Raw genomic sequence first — 19,828 nt, 5'->3', positions numbered from 1 at the left:
TCATCATTGTGTGTTAGGAAAAAGGGCTGTACCACAAAACAATAACTATCTGATACCCAGTCATGCGCAACAGGTTTTTTTGACGAATTAACAAAAGTATAAAAAGACCCGTTTATGGTTGAGTCAGATGATAAGCTTTGTTGGAGAAGGCCCTGGTACGTCATTCCCATATTCATTCTATCATAAAATCCAAGATATCAACCTGAACAATGTGTGTGTTAGCGTGACAGTTTATCTTTATTGGGAATATTGCCTGAAATAAACCTCAGACTCATTACAATGAAACAATCATTTACAAAAGTTCAGAAGAAAAATGTGAAATGTAAAAAATGTTTACAACATTGACACCCTTAAAAAAAAAAGACAAAAAAAGGGTAATAACTTTCAGCTGCCATAAACAAACATGACGAATAGTAAAACCATTGCACATCTTATATACTGAGGAATATTTCTCATTAAATGTAAACATGATTGTGTACAGATTTAAAGATAAGTCACAGGTTAAATAAACAGCTTTCATGATACAGTCATGTTCCCCTTTTTATTTCAACATAGAAGCTTTCCTTTAGACAGGTCACCACACCTTCTTACTAATTGAGTTACATCTAATTTAACAGTTTACGGCTCGTCTCGCTTCAGTTCTTGTATGTTGCTCCAAATGTTGTTTTCTGGGTGATATTTCTTCATTGAGCATTTATCCAACATGGCTCATCTGCCCTTCCTCTCTGGACACTGAACTTTGTAGCCCACCCTGTAGGCCTGCAGGTAAACACGTGCCTGGTTCATCCTGGAAAGACAACCACACAGCATTTGTTATTATTATTACAGTTTTTTTCAGTCGCTAAGAAGCGCTTACCCATACTTCAGACACTTTTTCTAAACTCTTCACACAATTAGCACAGCATGGTATTTTGTAGCCATACCATTCACACATTTCATAACAATAAATAGCAAAAACAATATTCCAAACCTTAGATACAGTATAAAAACCTCTGCTTCTGCAATGATATCAGTTCAAAAACAATATCAGATGCGATGTTGATGAAAACATGTGGCCTAACCCTGAAGATCGCAGAGATTAGATACAGTCATTTTGTGCTTTTTTACAGTTTTTCACAACCGCTATGACCCGTTTGTCAGAACCTTAAAAACTTTTTCAAAACTGTTAACGCACATCACACCTGATACACACAATCCCCCAAACAGTTAATTTCATGGTCAAAATCACCCAGTGTAACTAAACACAGACACACACTTCCAAAATACAATAACACACTAACACAATTCACCAAATCTACCAAAACACTGACACACGTTGTCTTCCAACAGAAACATTTAGTCAGTCACAGCACCGTGTCATAAAAAACACTGACAACTGATGGAAGAACACAAACCGAATCACTTTGCATGTTTCTTATCTACTTTTTTTCCTTTTTCTTTTACAATCAACAGATTATTGTATTGATCATACATGTAAATTAACCCTGTGGAGTCTCCAAAAGCTCCAAAGCATGACATCTTCATCATCCAGACTAGAAAACAAAGCAGCGTGGAGCCCTACTGTAAATTTACCTCTAAAGTTCTGGCTGTAAACTCCATGAGGCCAGTTTCAGTTTGATGATGATATACCAAGTAAAACTGGAGACAAGCTCAAATATATTTAGTATAAAATGATAGAACTGGATGGAACCCTCTTACGTATATGTTGTATTTGCGACCTTTGTTCACATTTGCAACATTTACTGTAAAATTCTTTATTGAGCATGATAGTGTTTTGAAAGTAAAAAAAGATTCAAAATCACATTTTATGTTGGACTAAAGGACTAAAAAAGACACAAAATGACTTACAAAGACATGAAAAGACATGAAAATGATTCAAAAATGGACAAAATAGCCTCCATAGAGACAATGTTTGTGATGATGTTCTTCATTTTTCATTTGTTGGCCATGAATTTTGGTCCTTTTTTGTACAACACTCAGTACAGAAAGTGAACGAGCCGTGTCAGAGCAGCTTTGCAGAATGTTTACGTATGAAAGAAGAAGATAGTGAATGACAGGATTTGCAGTAAACACTTTACTGTATTGCAAATTAAAATGACTTACAGTAGAGTAAAGAGGTAAAAAAAAATCAGCTGTCATTCATTACTGTATTGCCAAATAGACAAAAAGAAAAAGGAGCAGAAGCTGATCAATGTAATCTTCAATTCATTAGTTTTGAACATGAGGTTTTCTGTTTTGACAAACCGTGTGAAAACAATTGAAAATTCACCAGTTAACATCTACTGTTTTGGTCTTGATTGAGCTTGTGTGTAAAAGGAGTTAAAACTAATTTTAAATGTGTAAAATGTGTGTATTTTGTGTCAAAAGAAGAAGAATTGTGTTAATTGTATCGCCCACACAGGCTGATGTTGTGGTAACTGTGTGAAGAGTTTTGAAAAAGCGGTAAAAGTATTGAACAACGGGTCATAGCGGTTGTGAAAAACTGTAAAAGTTTTTTTATTGGAATGCTTTTGAATGTGAACATTACATGTGGACATACAGTTCCCAACCAAGAAATTTAGTCTAAAAACGGTGGATTGCATGTTTTGCATGCAAATACCTGTAAATATGAAACATAAAAGTCTATGCACTTTTTGTAATGTCAACAATAGCCAGTATTTTGAAACCTGGTGTACTTTGATTGACTGCATGTATGTCAATGTATGTGCAGAATAATTTCATTTTGAGTCAGATTTCCAGTGTTTTGGTAAAGTTAGTGTGTGCAGAGAAAGATGTGTTCTATTCTGAAATGAAGAGTTAGTATATATTTAACAAAATGTGTTTTTGAGAAGAAAATTATCCATTTGGTCGATTGTGTTTTGTAGGTGTGAGTCTGTGTTAAGAGTTTAGAAAAAGTATCTGAAGTATGGGTAAGCGCTTGTTAGCGATTGAAAAAAACTGTAATATTATATTCAGATATACACAGATATACAGATATACTGCTCAAAAGTTTGGGGTCACTTAGAAATGTCCTTATTATTAAAAGAAAAGCACATTTTTTTTAATTAAAACATCAGACACACAGTCTAGACGTATTTTATTGTGGTAAATGACTATTAAAGCTGGAAACTGCTGATTTTCTTATGGAATATCTGTTATATTGTCAGCAACCATCACTCCTGCGTTCCAGTGGCACATTGTGTTAATCCACCTTTGTAGTGTTAAAAGGCTAACTGATCATTAAAACACCTGAGCATTATGTTACCACCGCTGAAAACTGTTTTGTGCTGATTTGAAAAGCAAAAAAAAGATCTTTCCTTCTGCTAGTTGAGTATCTAGAGGTAACGTTGGAGATTTGTAGAGGTTAAAACTATTTTTTCTTATGTCTTGACTATATTTTTGATTCATTTTGTAACTCATTTCATGAATGAAACGAGTTGAGTGAGTTTGTTTTCATGGAAAACAACACAGACATTTTCTGGGTGACCCAATTTTTTTTTATCGGAAGTGTAACTTAACATTTATCTATGATAAAATGATGGCCAACAAATGTCATGCACCTCGTTTTCTTACGCAATAATGTTTTTATCAAGGGTTTGAATAAATATTTACACATATAATCGATTTAAGTAATTAAAGTAATTGGCAGGAAAGTTATTTAAAGTTTTTAATGACTAAGTAAACATTCCTATGATAAAACTTAACCCTTTCTGCTTCTACAAACATATAACAACTTCATGACCTACTTAATCCAAATCCAGAAATTCTCAATATTTTTTCAACGAAGGACCCCTAGCTGAATAAATCAGGGACCTCCTTATATATATCCCTTGGAATAATTTCATGTTGCCTCTTTTTTTACTCATCTAATTTAAACTGCATTTCAGAAAACTCTCTCACACACACACTAATCAAATCAAAAAGTGGGATTATTTTATATAAAGTACAACACAAAATTTTTTAAATATAAAATAATAAAAACATTAAGACAACATTAACAGCCCGAGCCTGGACCTGAAAACTGAATAACAGGCCTATACAATAGTTGGTGGAAAGGAAATAGTTTGTCTAAATAAATAATTACTGATAGGGTATAATAAACTCAGTATTCATACATGTCATCTGAAAACTGATCTGGAGGATGTAATAAGAAAACCTGTATTTGGTGCAAAGCCGAACTCCCAGGGGTCCACAGCGATCAACGTAACTCTCCCTGAACGCCTTTCGGACGGCTCGAGCCATACTGACCACCGTGGTGACCACAGGGCACGTCCTAGGACACACACAAACACAGGTCCATGAGAATAATAATAGAAAATGACACATGAAAAAAGCATTATCAATAGTGTTTCACATGTACGATCATTATCTTGATACTAACTTAGAGCAGTGGTTCCCAACCTTTTTCTTGAGGGACCCACATTTTTACCATTGTAAACTTTGGCGACCCCCCCATTGTCCATTGCTTCTATGAAGCCAAACTCAGTGTGACTTTCATGGTACCCTCTCTTTTTCTTTTTGAGATATTCAGCAATTTCGTCTCCCAGACGCTTCGCCATTTTTCCATTAGCTCTGTGTTTCTGTTGTTAGGTGAGGTTACCGCTAGGTGAGGTTACCACTAGGTGAGGTTACCACTAGGTGAGGTTACCACTAGGTGAGGTTACCGCTAGGCGATGTTACCGCTAGGCGATGTTACCGCTAGGTGAGGTTACCGATAGGTGAGGTTACCACTAGGTGAGGTTACCGCTAGGTGAGGTTACCTGTGTATACTGCAGGAGGGATGTTACACATGTCCTTATTCTCGCGATATAGCCCTTATTTTTAAACTTTTCCATAGTGATTTTTTATGTAAATAAATAAATAAACATTTAATGTAGCCCTTATTTAGTTGTTTTTGTCCCACTAATGAATTAAATGCTGACTCATCTGTATTTAACACTTTAGATTTATTACATCCCTTAAAATCAAGAGGCCTTCGCGACCACCCGTGGATCTTTGGCGCCCCCCTTGGGGGGTCAGGCCCCCGCTGTTGGGAATCACTGACTTAGAGAAATGTGAATGCACTCCCGTGTATGTTTGCATAGTGGTTGAACTTCCCTGGAATAGTCAGGCCTTATACCTAATACCTAATACCCAGAGCTGTATTGATGTTGTTGCAGTTGTTCCAGCATGATGAAAGTTGTAGATCGAATGATTGGTCTTAAAATATCTGTACACTGTTGATTTAATGTGCTTGAGTAAAAGAAACAGACCAGCACTGAGCAGTAGACCGAGCACATATTTAAGAAACGCTGGTGTTATTTGTGACTTTTTTTATTGTTGTTGGTGTTGTTTAAACTTACAGTCTCTCACAGCGCAGGCCTGCAGTGCCCTCTGGACATGTACACGTGTTGTGAGGACTGCATGTGGCCCCGTGTTGGCAGGGGGGCACACAGGGGGTGATGACCGCTGCAGACACACCACAGAGAGAGAGACTTAATGCAAAGTGACGGCCAAGAAAGGTCTTTTAAACACACATGCAAACCTGTTTCGCAGAGACTTCCAGTAAATCCTTTAGCACATTGGCACCTGTTGAGGCCTACACATGCTCCACCGTTCTTACAAGGCTTCTGACACTGAACAGGCTCTGAGGGAGACAGAAAAACCAACATAGAGTAATGTTAGTCTGCGTTACTATTGTTGCTGTAGTAAGAAAAGTAGGTTATGTTTATTTGATGAGAGACATCAGTATGACCTGGAACTGAGTTAGAGCAACAGTGACCTCGAACAGTGGACAAGACAAATTTTTGTTTGTCTGTAAAATGACCCTGAGGATGAAAGCAATATGATGTGTGAATGTCCCCTTAAAAATTGATTTGTAATTCCTGACTGTTGACAAGCTTTGGTGCTGAACTATAATTATAAAGGCTGTAAATCCAGCAGCCTTCGGAGAGATCAAAAAACAGTAACTTCTTGCTTTAAAGACTCTTGTGCTGCTCTAGGATTTGTGCACAGCGCCACTTACTGGCTCCCCAGAGAACTGCATACTCACCTTAAATGACTTGTGACAGCTTGAAGTTAAACGGTGTTGTTAGTGTGGCTCCGTCTAGTTTTACTTGAAACGCACACTTCAATTATGGAGCGTGAGGATGTAGTTGACGAGTGTCTTAAGCCGAAAAAATCCCACAGTTTCTTTCTTATGGTTTATTGAAAACCTTTCGTATGAGCATTACAAACAATAAACTGCAGCAATCCAAAAAATAATAATAATTATGAGCACGGTCAAAAACTAGTGTGTTCTCCTCGTCTCCATAATCCTAATTAAAACAAAGTATGCAATTATGATGTTACACACATCTCAGCCAATAAGAAGAGTGCAATTCCTACGAACCAATAGGCATTCTTACAACCTCAATAAAGAACTATGAACTATGAACTACAAATCTGAATTATTTTTGTGTTTTCGGTAACACTTTACAATAACCATCATTTATAAATGGTAAACAGATAGTTTATTAATGTTTAATCATCATTTATAAACCGTATATAGGGCATTTAAAATGCTAAATACATATTTTTATAAATGTTTAACTCACTTTTTTATAAATGGCAAAAGTTTATAGTTACTTTACCATTAACAAACAATTAAATTATAATTAATAGTTTATTGCACTCATTATAACATTTTTACCACCATATTAAGTGTGTTAATGCTTTTGAAATGATTCATATAACTTTAAGAAATTGGTTGAAAACATTTAAAGATTAAATATGTATAGCACTTTGTAAAATGGTTAATAATTGGTCTATAAACCATCTATAAACATCACTTAGTTGGTTATTGTAAAGTGTTACCGTGTTTTCTGCTTCATGAACCTGCATTCTCACATCAGTGCCTTCTCAAATGAGGGAAAATCTGGGTTCTGTATGTAAAATGGATGCTGACCAATACTTGAATTTTCTAGCAGTGAATAGATAAAGATACAGTGAGTGACTTACCTATCTGGCAACGAGCTCCTTGCCATCCACCAACACATGTGCATTTGTTAACATCTACACATCTTCCCCCGTTCTGGCAGGCAGGAGTGCACAGGGCTGCAAACACACACACACACACACACACACACACACACACAGAAATGGTGCAATTGAAAAGTGTTTTCAATTAGTCACACTGCAAAAAAGATGTGTCTAAAAACAAGACAAAAACACTAAATCTGAGGTAAATTATATTGCTGCATGGACAGATAATTTCACTTGACAAGTTTTCTTGAATTAAGATGATTAAATCTATAAGGAAGCATGTTGTACGTTTAAAAAGGGAAATTAACTCTTAAAACAAGATAAATTAAAGCTGCAAGCAGCAATGAAGTGGCCCGAGCAGAGTGCACTGCAAATTATTTGTTTGTAGATTTAGAAGTGTTACATAATTTATCTTGTTTTAAGAGTTTCTTATTTTCATGCATTTAAAGAGCATGAAACCTGCAAATGTCTGGCATTTTGGCTTTTAAAAAATGACTAATAAAATGAATCAACAAATTGTTGCAGCTGTAATACAGGTAGGTATGCCTATGTAGGAAAATGAAACTCAGTCGCAGTAAAACGTGTAAACTAAACCTGTTGATTTTTGTTTTCTGTCATGGTTATAAAACATATTTTGGAGGCAGGGAGGTAAAAATGCCTAGCTACCCCAAGAGGTACCTGCATGCCTGCTGTAACTGATGCCAGATGTTTTAGTGGTTTTGTTACTCACGCAAGAGGCACTGGGGGCCTGTGTAGTCAGAGGGACACTGGCAGGTCTCGGGCCCCACACAGCGACCACCATTAGCACAGGGCAGCTCACACACCGCTGAGAGAGCAGAAGAATGTGAACATTTTGCCGCTTATTAAACAATATAACTTGTACCCCACTGTGTTTATGGACGATGTCTATACTGCAGTGCTTGCTTGTCCAGAATTGGGACAATCTTCAGTAACGTCAGAGGTGAGATACCTGTGTGGCAGCCTGGTCCGGTCCAGCCAGGAGGACACAGACACTTGTTCCAGCGCATACAGGTTCCTCCATGGGCACAGGGTGGGGAGCACATGGCTGAAATACACAATAAGCACGGATCCATTTCTCACAGAAACAGCCTGTAACTGATAAATTGATATATATATACAGTACAGGCCAAAAGTTTGGACACACACCTTCTCATTCAATTTATTTTCATGACTATTTACATTGTAGATTCTCACTGAAGGCATCAAAACTATGAATGAACACATATGGAATTATGTACTTAACAAAAAAGGGTGAAATAACTGTATTTTTAATAGTTGTCTTGTATTTTAGATTCCTCAAAGTAACCACCCTTTGCTTACTAGAATATAAGACATGTTTTCAGTTATTTCACACATTTTTATTAAGTACATAATTCCACATGTGTTCATTAATAGTTTTGATGAATCTACAATGTAAATAGTCATGAAAATAAAGGAAACGCATTGAATGAGAAGGCGTGTCCAAACTTTTGGCCTGTACTGTATGTATGTTACAGTTCAAGTTTGTACCTGAGCAGCCTGCTCCAGGGTAGCCTGGTGGACAGTCACAGCTGTTTGGGGCCACACACACTCCGTAGTTCTGACAGGGAGGGTGACACACAGCTGGGATGGCAGAGAGGCATAAGTTAATAGAAACAAGAAAAAAAAACTGTTAATTTTGCTTTTTCAGTGTTGTTTATTATTACTGTCATTGTTGTCTTTATTGTTCTAATTTGTAATTGTTTCATTGTTGTTTATTATTACTGTCATTGTTGTCTTTATTGTTCTAATTTGTAATTGTTTCATTGTTGTTTATTATTACTGCCATTGCTGTTTTATTATTATTGTTTTGTTTTTAATTGTTTATTGTAAGGTGACCTTGAGAGTCCTGAAAGGCGCCTATAAATAAAATGCATTATTATTATTATTATTATTATAACTGTTGTCTGCAAAATTCATCATAATTGACTAGATGTTTGACTCACGCTGGCACTTGGTGAGGTCATCAGTTCGCACTTCATACCCCTCCCTGCAGGTGCAGTTAAACCCACCAGGATGGTTCACACAGAGCTGCTCACAGCCTCCGTTTGTGAAGTCCCCGCACTCATTCACATCTTATGACAAAAGATAAAAGTGGGAGAATTAAACAGGTCGACATTTAAAAACAGCAAAATGAATTGTAGCCTCCAGTCTGTTTATTTCCTTTGGGCTGAGTAAAAAAAAAGCTCATCATCGAAGAAGAATTGGCCAAAGCTCAGAGTCATCACATCAGTCACTAAATTTCTACGCTTCCATTTAATCCATCTGATGCAATTTCCCTATTTGGTAACTTTCTATGAGGACAGAAAATCAAATCTCACCCCTGCAGCTCCTCTGGTCCTGGCCCAGCTGCCAGCCTGCTCCACAGCTACACTGGACGTGGCCCTCTGCCTGCACGGTGCATATGTGGTCACAACCACCATTTCTCAGCTTGCAAGATGTAACATCTGTTCAAGTGAAAAAGAGATTATTTTAACATTCAATATTTAAAAATTATAACAATGTTTTAGGCAGAGATTAAAAAAAAGACTAATCATGATTCATAATAAAGTCAATTAATCGCCATTATTCAAGTAAAAATGCCCACATTTTTAATTGTGAAACTATTAAATGTATTTTTCTAGCTAACTAAATGTCTTAAATGTTTAAGACTGTTGGATAAACAAAACAAAACAAAACATATGGCTTCAAAAAGACTTATTCAGCGGGTTAATTTATAATGAAAATATTATAATATCAAACTTTAGTCAGACTTTACAATCAGCACTGCTCCCAGCAGAACACACACACCAAACATTGACAATCACTGCACTATAAACACTGTACAATATTTCTTACTCAGGTTACTTTTAATTTATCTTAATTCAATATTCTCTGGCAATGGTTGCATCTTCAACTGTTGAGTCTGTTCCTAGTGTTTAAATTTTTTTTTTTATTTCTACATGTCTAAATTGTAAATTGTTAATACTTTCACTTTTTACTTAATTGTTAAAAATATTTTTTACTTGTTTAATTGTTAATACCTTTCTTATATTTCTAGTTCATATATAGCTTTTAAATCATTTTCTAGTATTTAATACGGAGGGACATCTATGCCAGTCATATAGAAAAAAAGATTGTTAGAATAAACATTCTTTGCTAAATGACAAATGTTTCTTTAAACTGTGATCTCTGGGCAAAAGGGAGATCAAGAAAAACAAAACTGTACTCATAAGAAAAGCAGTTTGAGCTGCTGTTTGTAAAGTTTTCACATTTTAAATAGGTGCAATTTTTCAAAAGTCAAAATAATGTGATGCAACACTGTAATGAGAAGCATACTGCTGCAGGTGAGGTTGTCTGTGTCCAGCAGCAGAGGAGGAGGGCAGTGGCAAGTGTGTCCTCCTGGGGAGTTGGTGCAGGTGTGAGAGCAGTCCCCATTCTCAAGTTTACATTCATCAATGTCTGAAAACACACACAAACAGAAACACACACATACACAGTAAAAGCACAAATCTTTTTGGATACCCTGATATCAGCTGTGAAAGTCTGGCTTTCTCATCACACTAATGCTCCAAATGTGCCCTGAGGACATCCACTTATACTACCGGTCAAAAGTTTTAGAACACCCCAATTTTTCCAGTTTGTTATTGAAATTCAAGCAGTTCAAGTCAAATGAACAGCTTGAAAGGGTACAAAGGTAAGTGGTGAACTGCCAGAGGTAAATAAAAAAAGTAAGCTTAACCAAAACTGAAAAATAATGTACATTTCAGAATTATACAAGTAGGCCTTTTTCAGGGAACAAGAAATGGGTTAACAACTTAACTCTATGGAGTCTTGGGCTATTTTGTCCATTTTTGAATTCTTTTCATGTCTTTGTAAGTCATTTTGTGTCTTTTGGTGTCTTTTTTTGTAATTTTGTGTCTTTTTTTGGTCATTTTGTGTCTTTTTTTAGTCCTTTAGTCCAACATAAAATGTGATTTTAAATCTTTTTTTTTACTTTCAAAACACTATCATGCTCGATAAAGAATTTTAAATGTTGCAAATGTGCATTAATTTCAGAGTACACTGAGACATCAAACTGCTTCGTTTTCAATTAAATTCTGGAAAAGTTGGTGTGTTCTAAAACTTTTGACCAGTAGTGTACGTCTGGACAGAAAGATGCACACAGACTCACACAAAATGAGAAAGTGGGATACATATTCATGGTAGATGATGTCTCTCCTGTGTGCTCGCAATTCAGACTTAAATGACTAAAATGAGTAGATAAACAGCAGTGAGAAGTGGAGAAGTGTCAGAGAGTGACTGACCCACGCAGGTGTGGCCATCAATGTGCAGCTGGTAGCCGGGCCTGCAGGAGCACTGGAAAGATCCCCGAGTGTTGACGCAAATGTGTTCGCAGGTACCGTTCAGTGCCAAACACTCATCCACATCTGGGGAATCAGAGACATTTAGTTAAATCTTCTGTAATGGCACAACACGGCTCCATGCAAGGACTATTCAGACTTTAGTCAAACACTTTTTGCAATTCATTTCAGCATTTGTTTCCACAAGGTGAGTGGGGTTTGCAACAGAGGACAAATTAATAAGGGATAAGAGTTTGTTTGGGTCAAAGGACCAAAACTGGCATTGGCTTTTGAGGATTATAAACTGGAAAGAGACGATCCGTTTTTATGAAGGAACCCCATCTACATTGCTGCAAATTGGTGATTACAGCTCATTTTGTATGCAAAATGTAAATTCCTTCACAGGCTTCAAGGTTAAATTTAATTGGTTAGGATCTCTTCACTGCAAAGTACATTTTAACACTCAGAGAGCTCAGCCAAGGCTGTGTCCCTGAGCCCTGCACCCCACCCAACATCATTAAAATACAGATTTAATATTGTTTCCCCCAATTACTTTTAGTGACTTGTGTTTCGTAAAGACTGTCTGACAGTGGTGCTGCAGCACGGGAGATGGTGGAGGCTTCCAAAATAAAATCCCATAAAATGATTAGAAATTCAAATTAAGTTCTGTGAGAAGTTGATGAGAGAAAATAAGCTGTTAAAATCAGTAACTGTGCAACAGCAACTCCATAACAGTTGAGATGCTGTGTAAAACGTAACTAAAAAACATCAGTATTCAGAAAAAATGTTTGATCATAAAATATATTGTCTTTGAACAGCTGTGAATTAAACCTATCCCAAAGAGCATTTCTAAATGATTGCATTCTGTTTTTAACCCATTGAGGCCTAAAATGCCTGTAAAACCTCTGGGCGATTTTAAAATAAGCCCCTAAAAGCTGAAGTTTTTCTGGAAATTCAACAGAAGTGTCAACGCTTCTACTAAATAATAGATTTTTCAGCCTCTGTAGCAGATAGAAATAAAATTCAAAAAGTATTTGAGAGCTTATACAAATACTACAAAACGACATATCCTCTTTCCAGGCTTCAATGGGTTAAAACAACATCCACATTTTTTGAATTGTTGTGGAGAGAATGTCACCAGAGGGTGAGTCCCTTCTGGAGAGTCCTCCAGAAGTTACATAACATTATGATGAGTAAAGGTGTACTTCTGGGCAGAATTAAGCTTGAGACGGCTATCTCCTAAAAGTGGGTGTGAATGGATGAACTCCTGACCTGTGGTTTACCTGTGCAGTTGTGTCCATCCTGGTGCAGCTGGTAGCCGGCGGCACACTGGCAGCTGTAGCCTCCGGGCTCGTTGGAGCAGTTGTGTTGGCAGTGGCCGTTGTTTAAAGCGCACTCATCAACGTCTGTAAACAAGGACAGGCTGGTGTCTGGTGAGCGCTGTGTGCCCAAGTGCTGCTGGCACACCCAAGTAATTGTTGACACAAGTATCACTAGCGGACACTTAATGATACTTAGCCCCACTAATGAGGAAAACACACCACACTCTGTTCACCCACCAAAACAAGCGTGTCCATTTCCATTGAAGCCCTGGTAGCATTGGCAGAAATACGAGCCAATGATGTTGCCACAACGAGCGTTGTTGTCACAGCCGTGACGGCCTGATGCACACTCATTCTCGTCTGGAAAGAGAGCACACACGCGTTTTTTTGAAAACTTGACTCAGTTCATTTCCATTCAATAATCATTATCTTGCCACTTGGGAGCATTTTAATAAAAGGCATAACAGCAAGCATTAAAACAAGCGCACACATGGTAGCTGACCTCGTCTACAGGAAACAGAGTTTTCCATAGAGGGACGTCAGCACTAATTGCTTACCTTCGCAGTGTGTGCCGTTTCCCCGGTAACCGGGTCGACAAACACACTTGTAGCTCCCAAGCGTGTTCTCACACACACCCTGACCATCACACACCGCAGGACTCTCTGTACATTCATCCACGTCTGGGACAAGGGAAGAGAATGCGACAAACGTACAGTTTATGACTTTTTCATTTACTTGCTGATCTGATAAACATTTTATTGCAGAGTAAAAAGTAACTGTTGTTTGCACAATGCACTCCCTTAATTGGAGTTAATAGCTCATTTTCATGTCACCAAATCCCAATCAAGCCTTCATTAGGCATAAGTTATTAAAATCCTGTCACTGCAACACTATAGGGAGCTCTTGTATTAATATAAGTCTTTTCTCTTTGTCCAACTTTACATCCATAGCTTTGTCCCGCAACAGTTTTTAAAGAAATTGCTGTTGTGGAATTACTATTAACATATGGGTAAAAGGCAAGCAGCATGTGTTAAACACAGAAAGCACATCATACCTTGACACACGGTGTAGTCTGGACACACAGGACCTGAGACCAGCAGTGCACAGCGAAAACAAAGATATTATAAAAAGAGAAAAGCAAGTATTGGGAGGATTTTTAGAGGACAAGAGAGGAAATTAGTCATTAGAGGAGAGGTGAAAGAGCAGAGAGGGAAAACAAAAACAACGCAGGCAGGCAGAAAAGCAGCAGATTAAAACTCTCTATTCCTGCAAAGCCTTCCTTCCTGTCAGCAGAAGTTATTAAATCCAGGAGAAGTTATTAAATCTGAGGCAACTCAAGTGAAATATGAGAAACTCACAACACCGGATCAAATCTGGACATCAGGCTCATCCAGCTGTGGTGAAGCGTAACGCCAGACTTACCAACACAGGCGGGGGCCTCCGCTCTGAAGCCTGGCTGGCACTGGCACACAAAGCTGCCGGGAGTGTTCACACACACGTTTCCCAGCTCACGGCGACACTGCTCCTCGAAGCTGCACTCATCCACATCTACAGAAACCAGAAACTATAAATGGGAAGCTCTCACTTGAGTGAGTGAAAGTATTGGCATGTTGCAGAGGTATAACAACACCCAAATATCCTGTGAAGAGAGACTGGGGGAGATATTTTAAATATCACTGCTGCGGTGTAGATGCTGTAGATATAGAACATTAGGGCTGTGCTTGATTAAAAACAGTGGTGGAAAGTAACTAAGTACATTTACTCAAGTACTGTACTTAAGTACAGTTTTGAGGAACTTGTACTTTACTTAAGTATTTCCATTTTATGTTACTTTTTACTTCTACTTCATTTCATTTTTAGGCAACTATTATACTTTTTACTCCACTACATTTAGCTGCCAGCTTTAGTTACTTTAGTTACTTTTCAGGTCGAGATTTAACATAAAACATAATAGATTTAAAATTTGTACTAATTAAACCACACAAAAGTATATTAAGTAGTTAAATGAGCCCTATGTTGACAACAGTAAATTCAAAGCTAACATAAATGCATCAAAAATAATAATACAATAATATATTTGGACAATCTGAGTGAATCCATTAAGCATTGCGAATACTTTTACTTTTGATACTTTAAGTACATTTTGATGCTGATACTTTTGTACTTTTACTTAAGTAAGTTTTGAATGCAGGGCTTTTACTTGTAGTGGAGTAATTTCACAGTGTGGTATTAGTACTTTTACTTGAGTAAGGGATCTGAATACTTCTTCCACCACTGATTAAAAATCATACCAGTTGTCGACCAGTTAATTCATAAAATTAATCAATAGATTCATGCAAATGCACCACTTTAAATCCTGTGTTTACCAGAGGTGTGCTCAAAGGTTTCTTGAAATAAAACAGCATAAAAAAAGCATTAAAAAAGACTAATCAACTAAAGAAATCCTAATCGACTAATTAACTAAGAGGGATTAGCCCTGCTTTGCTGAACAAACTAGCTAAATGCTTCCAAACTTGTGTTTTTCATTGTATAAATAAACTCCACAGCCACACACACCAGATGTTAACGTGAGCCTCACCTACACAGCTTTGTCCATTAAGAGCCATTACATATCCTGAAGGGCACGAGCAGGTGAAAGAGCCAGGAGTGTTTCTGCATTCAGCATCCCCTCGACAGGCCTGCAGGCCCGTCACTGCAGCCAGCGCACACTCGTCTACATCTGTAACATCCGTGTGGCACACATGCATTATGACGATACCACAGAGGGCTGCAGTGGTACGGATAATTAGCTCTACTTCCAACACGCTCTCAGTACATCCGCGTCACACACACACACACACTTACGAACCCTGGCAACCTCCAGCACCCATCAGGTAACCACGGAGACAGCTACACGAGTAAGAGCCGGGGGTGTTAGTGCAGCTGGCATGGAGACCACATGGTCCTGGCCCCTCTCCTTCACACTCATCAGCATCTGTCGGGTAGAGAGAAGAAAACATGTTGCATCACTGTATGGATCTAGACTGGTGCTGCATGTGGTAAAATGATGGATAATATTCTATACACCACTAAAGTATTGAATGTAAAGTTATGGTTAAGGAACAAGATTATAGTTGAGCTTCTTAACGATCTGCAGTCACAATAATACCGGCATGATCTAATCACTTCACTCTAAAGTTCTGGCTTGAAACCCCATGCAGGTTTTTATTTGATGATGATAGGCGAAGTTCCCAACACACACACATGTATTGTAACTCTATAAAAACTGTTAGCTCCCTTTGTCTGCAGATTCACTCTGTGCAGACTTTTTTTGACTGTACCTTGTGCTCTCCTAATTGCAATTGAAATAAACCTTTTTTGCTTATACTCCAACAACTCAGTGATCTTTCCTCCTTATAACGATTTTTGCCACTACATTATAGTTGAGTTTCTTAACGATCTGCAGTCACAATAACACCGGCATGATCTAATCACTTCACTCTAAAGTTCTGGCTTGAAACCCCATGCAGGTTTTTATTTGATGATGATAGGCCAAGTTAAAACTGGAGATAAGGTCAAATATATTAAGTACAAAAATATAAAACTAGATGTTATCCTCATTTACCTCTTATGTGTTAAATGTGCATTCTGTGTTCACATTTACATTTGAAATTCTTTATTTAACATGATTGTGTTTTTGAAAGTAAACAATTCATAATTTTCAAAATCTGAAATCTTTCATGTTTTTTTGTGTGTTTAAATTGTTCATCCAGTAAGTCACAGTGAAAAAGAATTATTAAGTTGTATAGGTGAAGTTGAAAAACTAAAAAAAATTCCTGCAAAAAAAAAATCTGTAAATAACTTAACAATGTATAGAAGACACTGTCATTGTTCAGTTTGAGATTGTTCAATTGTCTAATTTGTATACAGTAAATATGCTTATTTCTTACTAGGGACGGGAATCAATAATCAGTTCCAGTTAAGAATTCCTTTTATCGATGCCGCCATGCTAAAAAACCTGTGTAACTCTACTTTTTTCCACAGTGGAATCAAAAAGGTGATTGATAAAGAGTCAGGCTGACAAGCAGAATTTATAATGGCAACGTTAACAATAAAATCTTATTAATTCCCATCCCTTATTCCCCCACTGAATGCAGTAGAGATTTACTGATATGCCATTATTAAAATACTGGCCCTTCTCACCTTTGCACCCTGCAGGCCCCTCCACAGTGAAGCCCACAGGGCAGACACACTCATCAGCATCCTTCATCATGCCAGACGGACATCCGCAGCCTGTGCTGTTCTCCAGCATCACCTGGTTTCCTGCACACTGAGGAGCATGACTGGGGCTCGGGGAAACTGTGGTAGTCAAGGGAACTGGTCATGTAAAAGAAAAACAATTTTAGGAGAAACTGATGGGAAAAAATGCAGCAAAAGCAAGAAAAAAAACATCACCTATGGTTGGTGTGTGGCTTGGTGTAGTCTCACTGAGGTTTCCAATGGCATTCTCCATCACTTCATTCTAAAAACAGAAGAAACCAACAAGTTGAGTTTAAATGTTTGTCATGGACGCACATTTCTAACATGGAAAACTGAACTGTGAAGGGGTTCCTTGGTCACTGGCCTGGCTCTTGGTGAGCTCCACCTCTGTGTATATCAAGACTTCATTTTCATTGTCCTCAGTGCTGTTCAGAGGCTCAGACACAGACAGAAGCAGCAGCAGCAGCAGGGCTGACAGGAGACTCCAGAGCTGAGTCATCACCTGAATCTGTGGAGAGGAGGAGAGGAGTTTACTGAGACACCAGCAGGCCAAAGGGAAAACAACGCAGAAAATGACAGTTGAGAGCATGTGACAATTACTATAAAGGTGAATACTGAAACTGTGCTCATATGAATTGTGTGCTGCAGCCACTGCAGCCATACAGTGCATGTCCAGGCAGGCAAACAACACAGGATCAGAGCACCCTGTTATTAAGTTAACATCAACCCCCTGGGCTGTCTGCACAGAACAAAAGAAACGTACAGCAGCTACAATACAGCTACATGTTTAAGATAAAATACGCTGAAATAGGAAAATATAAAAAGTAGCGGCGTTTAGGGAAAACTTTAGCCACAAGTAACTTTTTTTTTTTTTAAACGACGTCCGTGGGGCTAACTTATATAGTAATGATGCGACACACAAACTGAGTAGAACTGTCACAAACTGAGCCGACTTACCCGGGTTATATCTGCTCCTCGCACTTATGAACGACTTTGTGAAACCGGGAAATAGACGGAGACCGTTATCCAGATGTCAGAACGCTCGTCCTATCTTCTCCAGATGCGGGCTCGTGCAGCCGCCAGCCAGCTCTGTGTCAGGGTGGGGGGTGTTCGCTGCAGCAGTGACTCCACATCCTGTCCACGGACTCTGTACTTCCCATTCCACAAATCCCAAACCAGCGCTAAAGAGGGGCAGCAGCCAGGCCCGCAGGCTGCTCCGTGATGTGGCCCTGCTTTGAACCCTGACATGCAGGTCATAAAGCAGTCAGGAGGAGGCTCAACATGGAGGTCAAGAGACTTCACAAGAGAGTTCATTAGGTTGAAAGAGTCTATTAGACCCTAACTCAGGGGTAGGCAACCTGAGGCTCCAGAGCCGCATGTGGCTCTTTGGCCCCTCTCCAGTGGCTCCCCGTTGCTTTGACAAAAAAAAATGGAATTTGTCTACAATTTAATCCACATCATTGTAGTGATTCTTACATTCTCCAATTAGACAGGAAAAAAATATATATTTTAGTCGACTGAATTGTGCATCATAGCCTATGACCATCTGGCCCTTCGCCCTATCCTCTAAATTTTTGCCAGAACTAGCTACAACAGAAAAGACAGATTCGTTTACATTCACTACCAGTGCTTCAGGCTGAGTGATTTGCTAGATTTGCAGCAAGAAATTGGCAAATTACTTTCATTATAAGGCTCAAAGATGTGGCTCCAGAGGGATTTTTCTTTCTGGTTTTATGGCCAAAAATGGCTCTTTTCATGGAAAAGGTTGCTGACCCCTGCTCTAACTGATGGTGCAAACATCTGGGGTTTTCAGTGACAGCAGCCTTCATCTTTAGGTGGAACTATGCTTTTTAGAGTAATTTCATAAGAAGGTATTTTTTCAGTTATCTATGATCCGTTTGGGTGGGGTTTTTTTTTCCGCATTTATGATTTCAGCTCTCAATTGGCATATTGTATAGGGTGTAGGGTATTGTGTGACCCTAGAACGGCTTCATGTTTTCAGCTCCACAGTAAACCATAGAGCTTTGAATGGTAAACCATAGAGCTTTGAAGGCCCAAATACATTTCGTTAGCCTCATAGCATAATTGCCTAAGTCATTTTTTGGCCAAATTGTGATATCTGCCTAACTTTACTCTCCTAATACTGCTGCATCTTTCTGCCTTATTGCCTATGTTCTCAGCCTATCAGAATACATGTTAGAGTCCAAAATCACTTTCTGCCTTAGTCATCTCTTTGACATTGTGTGGCATTTTTGCCACTATATACAAACATGGCCAACCACATGACGAAGAGGGCTCTGCTGACCACAAGTGAAGTAATAAGTCTTCTCTTTGATTCATCTGGTAAGGTAGTTCATGTTTCTTCAACTTTCTAGACAATAAATGTACTTTCAGTCAATCAAAGGGATTAGGAGATGTGCTAGCAAAACACTTTTTATTGTAAGTGTAAAGAGATTTGTTTTGACTAGAAATAAAACATTTTGACAAGATATAAGTATTCTTGGTTAGAAATGCTCAAATATGACTTAGGCGAATATGCTATGAGGCTAACATTTCTGATCTCCTGCTACATAATGAACCATCCAGGCCTCTTAGGTCATCCGGGACAGGTCTGTTTTTTCTCTCTCACCAGATTCAAAACTAAATGTGCAGAAGCAGCATTCAGATTTTGCAACAAACACTCAGAAAACTGGTCCACTGCGACTCTCGGTCTTTTACAGCTCAAGTCATTTTTTCTGTTTGCCTTATTCAATCAAATTACTTGTCATTTCTAACACTGCATTGTCAGACCACCAGAAATCTTCACATGGTTTCTAATGTTAATTCTCTCCACCACCAGGATCATAGAAACATTCAAACCCACACAGTTCAAGAGCTATCTAATTAATCTTAAGAATAAAACTAGTTATTAAACAGTAACGTTTA

General features: G+C 38.2%; 1 protein-coding gene across 1 annotated transcript; it reads right to left on the bottom strand.

Moving 5' to 3' along the window:
* Positions 1–214: 214 nt before the first annotated feature.
* si:ch211-221n20.8 (latent-transforming growth factor beta-binding protein 4) lies at positions 215–16,955 on the bottom strand. Its single transcript, XM_059340395.1, has 20 exons — positions 16,847–16,955; positions 15,513–15,638; positions 15,243–15,383; positions 14,087–14,212; positions 13,719–13,751; positions 13,222–13,344; positions 12,902–13,024; positions 12,626–12,748; positions 11,307–11,429; positions 10,339–10,461; positions 9,342–9,467; positions 8,967–9,095; positions 8,512–8,604; positions 7,952–8,047; positions 7,712–7,807; positions 6,958–7,053; positions 5,504–5,605; positions 5,322–5,427; positions 4,136–4,252; positions 215–787 (listed from the first exon to the last, which is right to left on the bottom strand). The coding sequence occupies exons 1-20, from the start codon at positions 16,953–16,955 to the stop codon at positions 709–711; spliced, it is 2,190 nt and encodes a 729-aa protein (XP_059196378.1). The 3' UTR covers positions 215–708.
* Between the last annotated feature and the right edge of the window lie 2,873 nt (positions 16,956–19,828).

The sequence above is a fragment of the Centropristis striata genome, chromosome 9 (assembly GCF_030273125.1).
Source record: "Centropristis striata isolate RG_2023a ecotype Rhode Island chromosome 9, C.striata_1.0, whole genome shotgun sequence".
Taxonomy (NCBI): domain Eukaryota; kingdom Metazoa; phylum Chordata; class Actinopteri; order Perciformes; family Serranidae; genus Centropristis; species Centropristis striata.
This window is presented reverse-complemented; position numbering and strand designations above follow the sequence as displayed.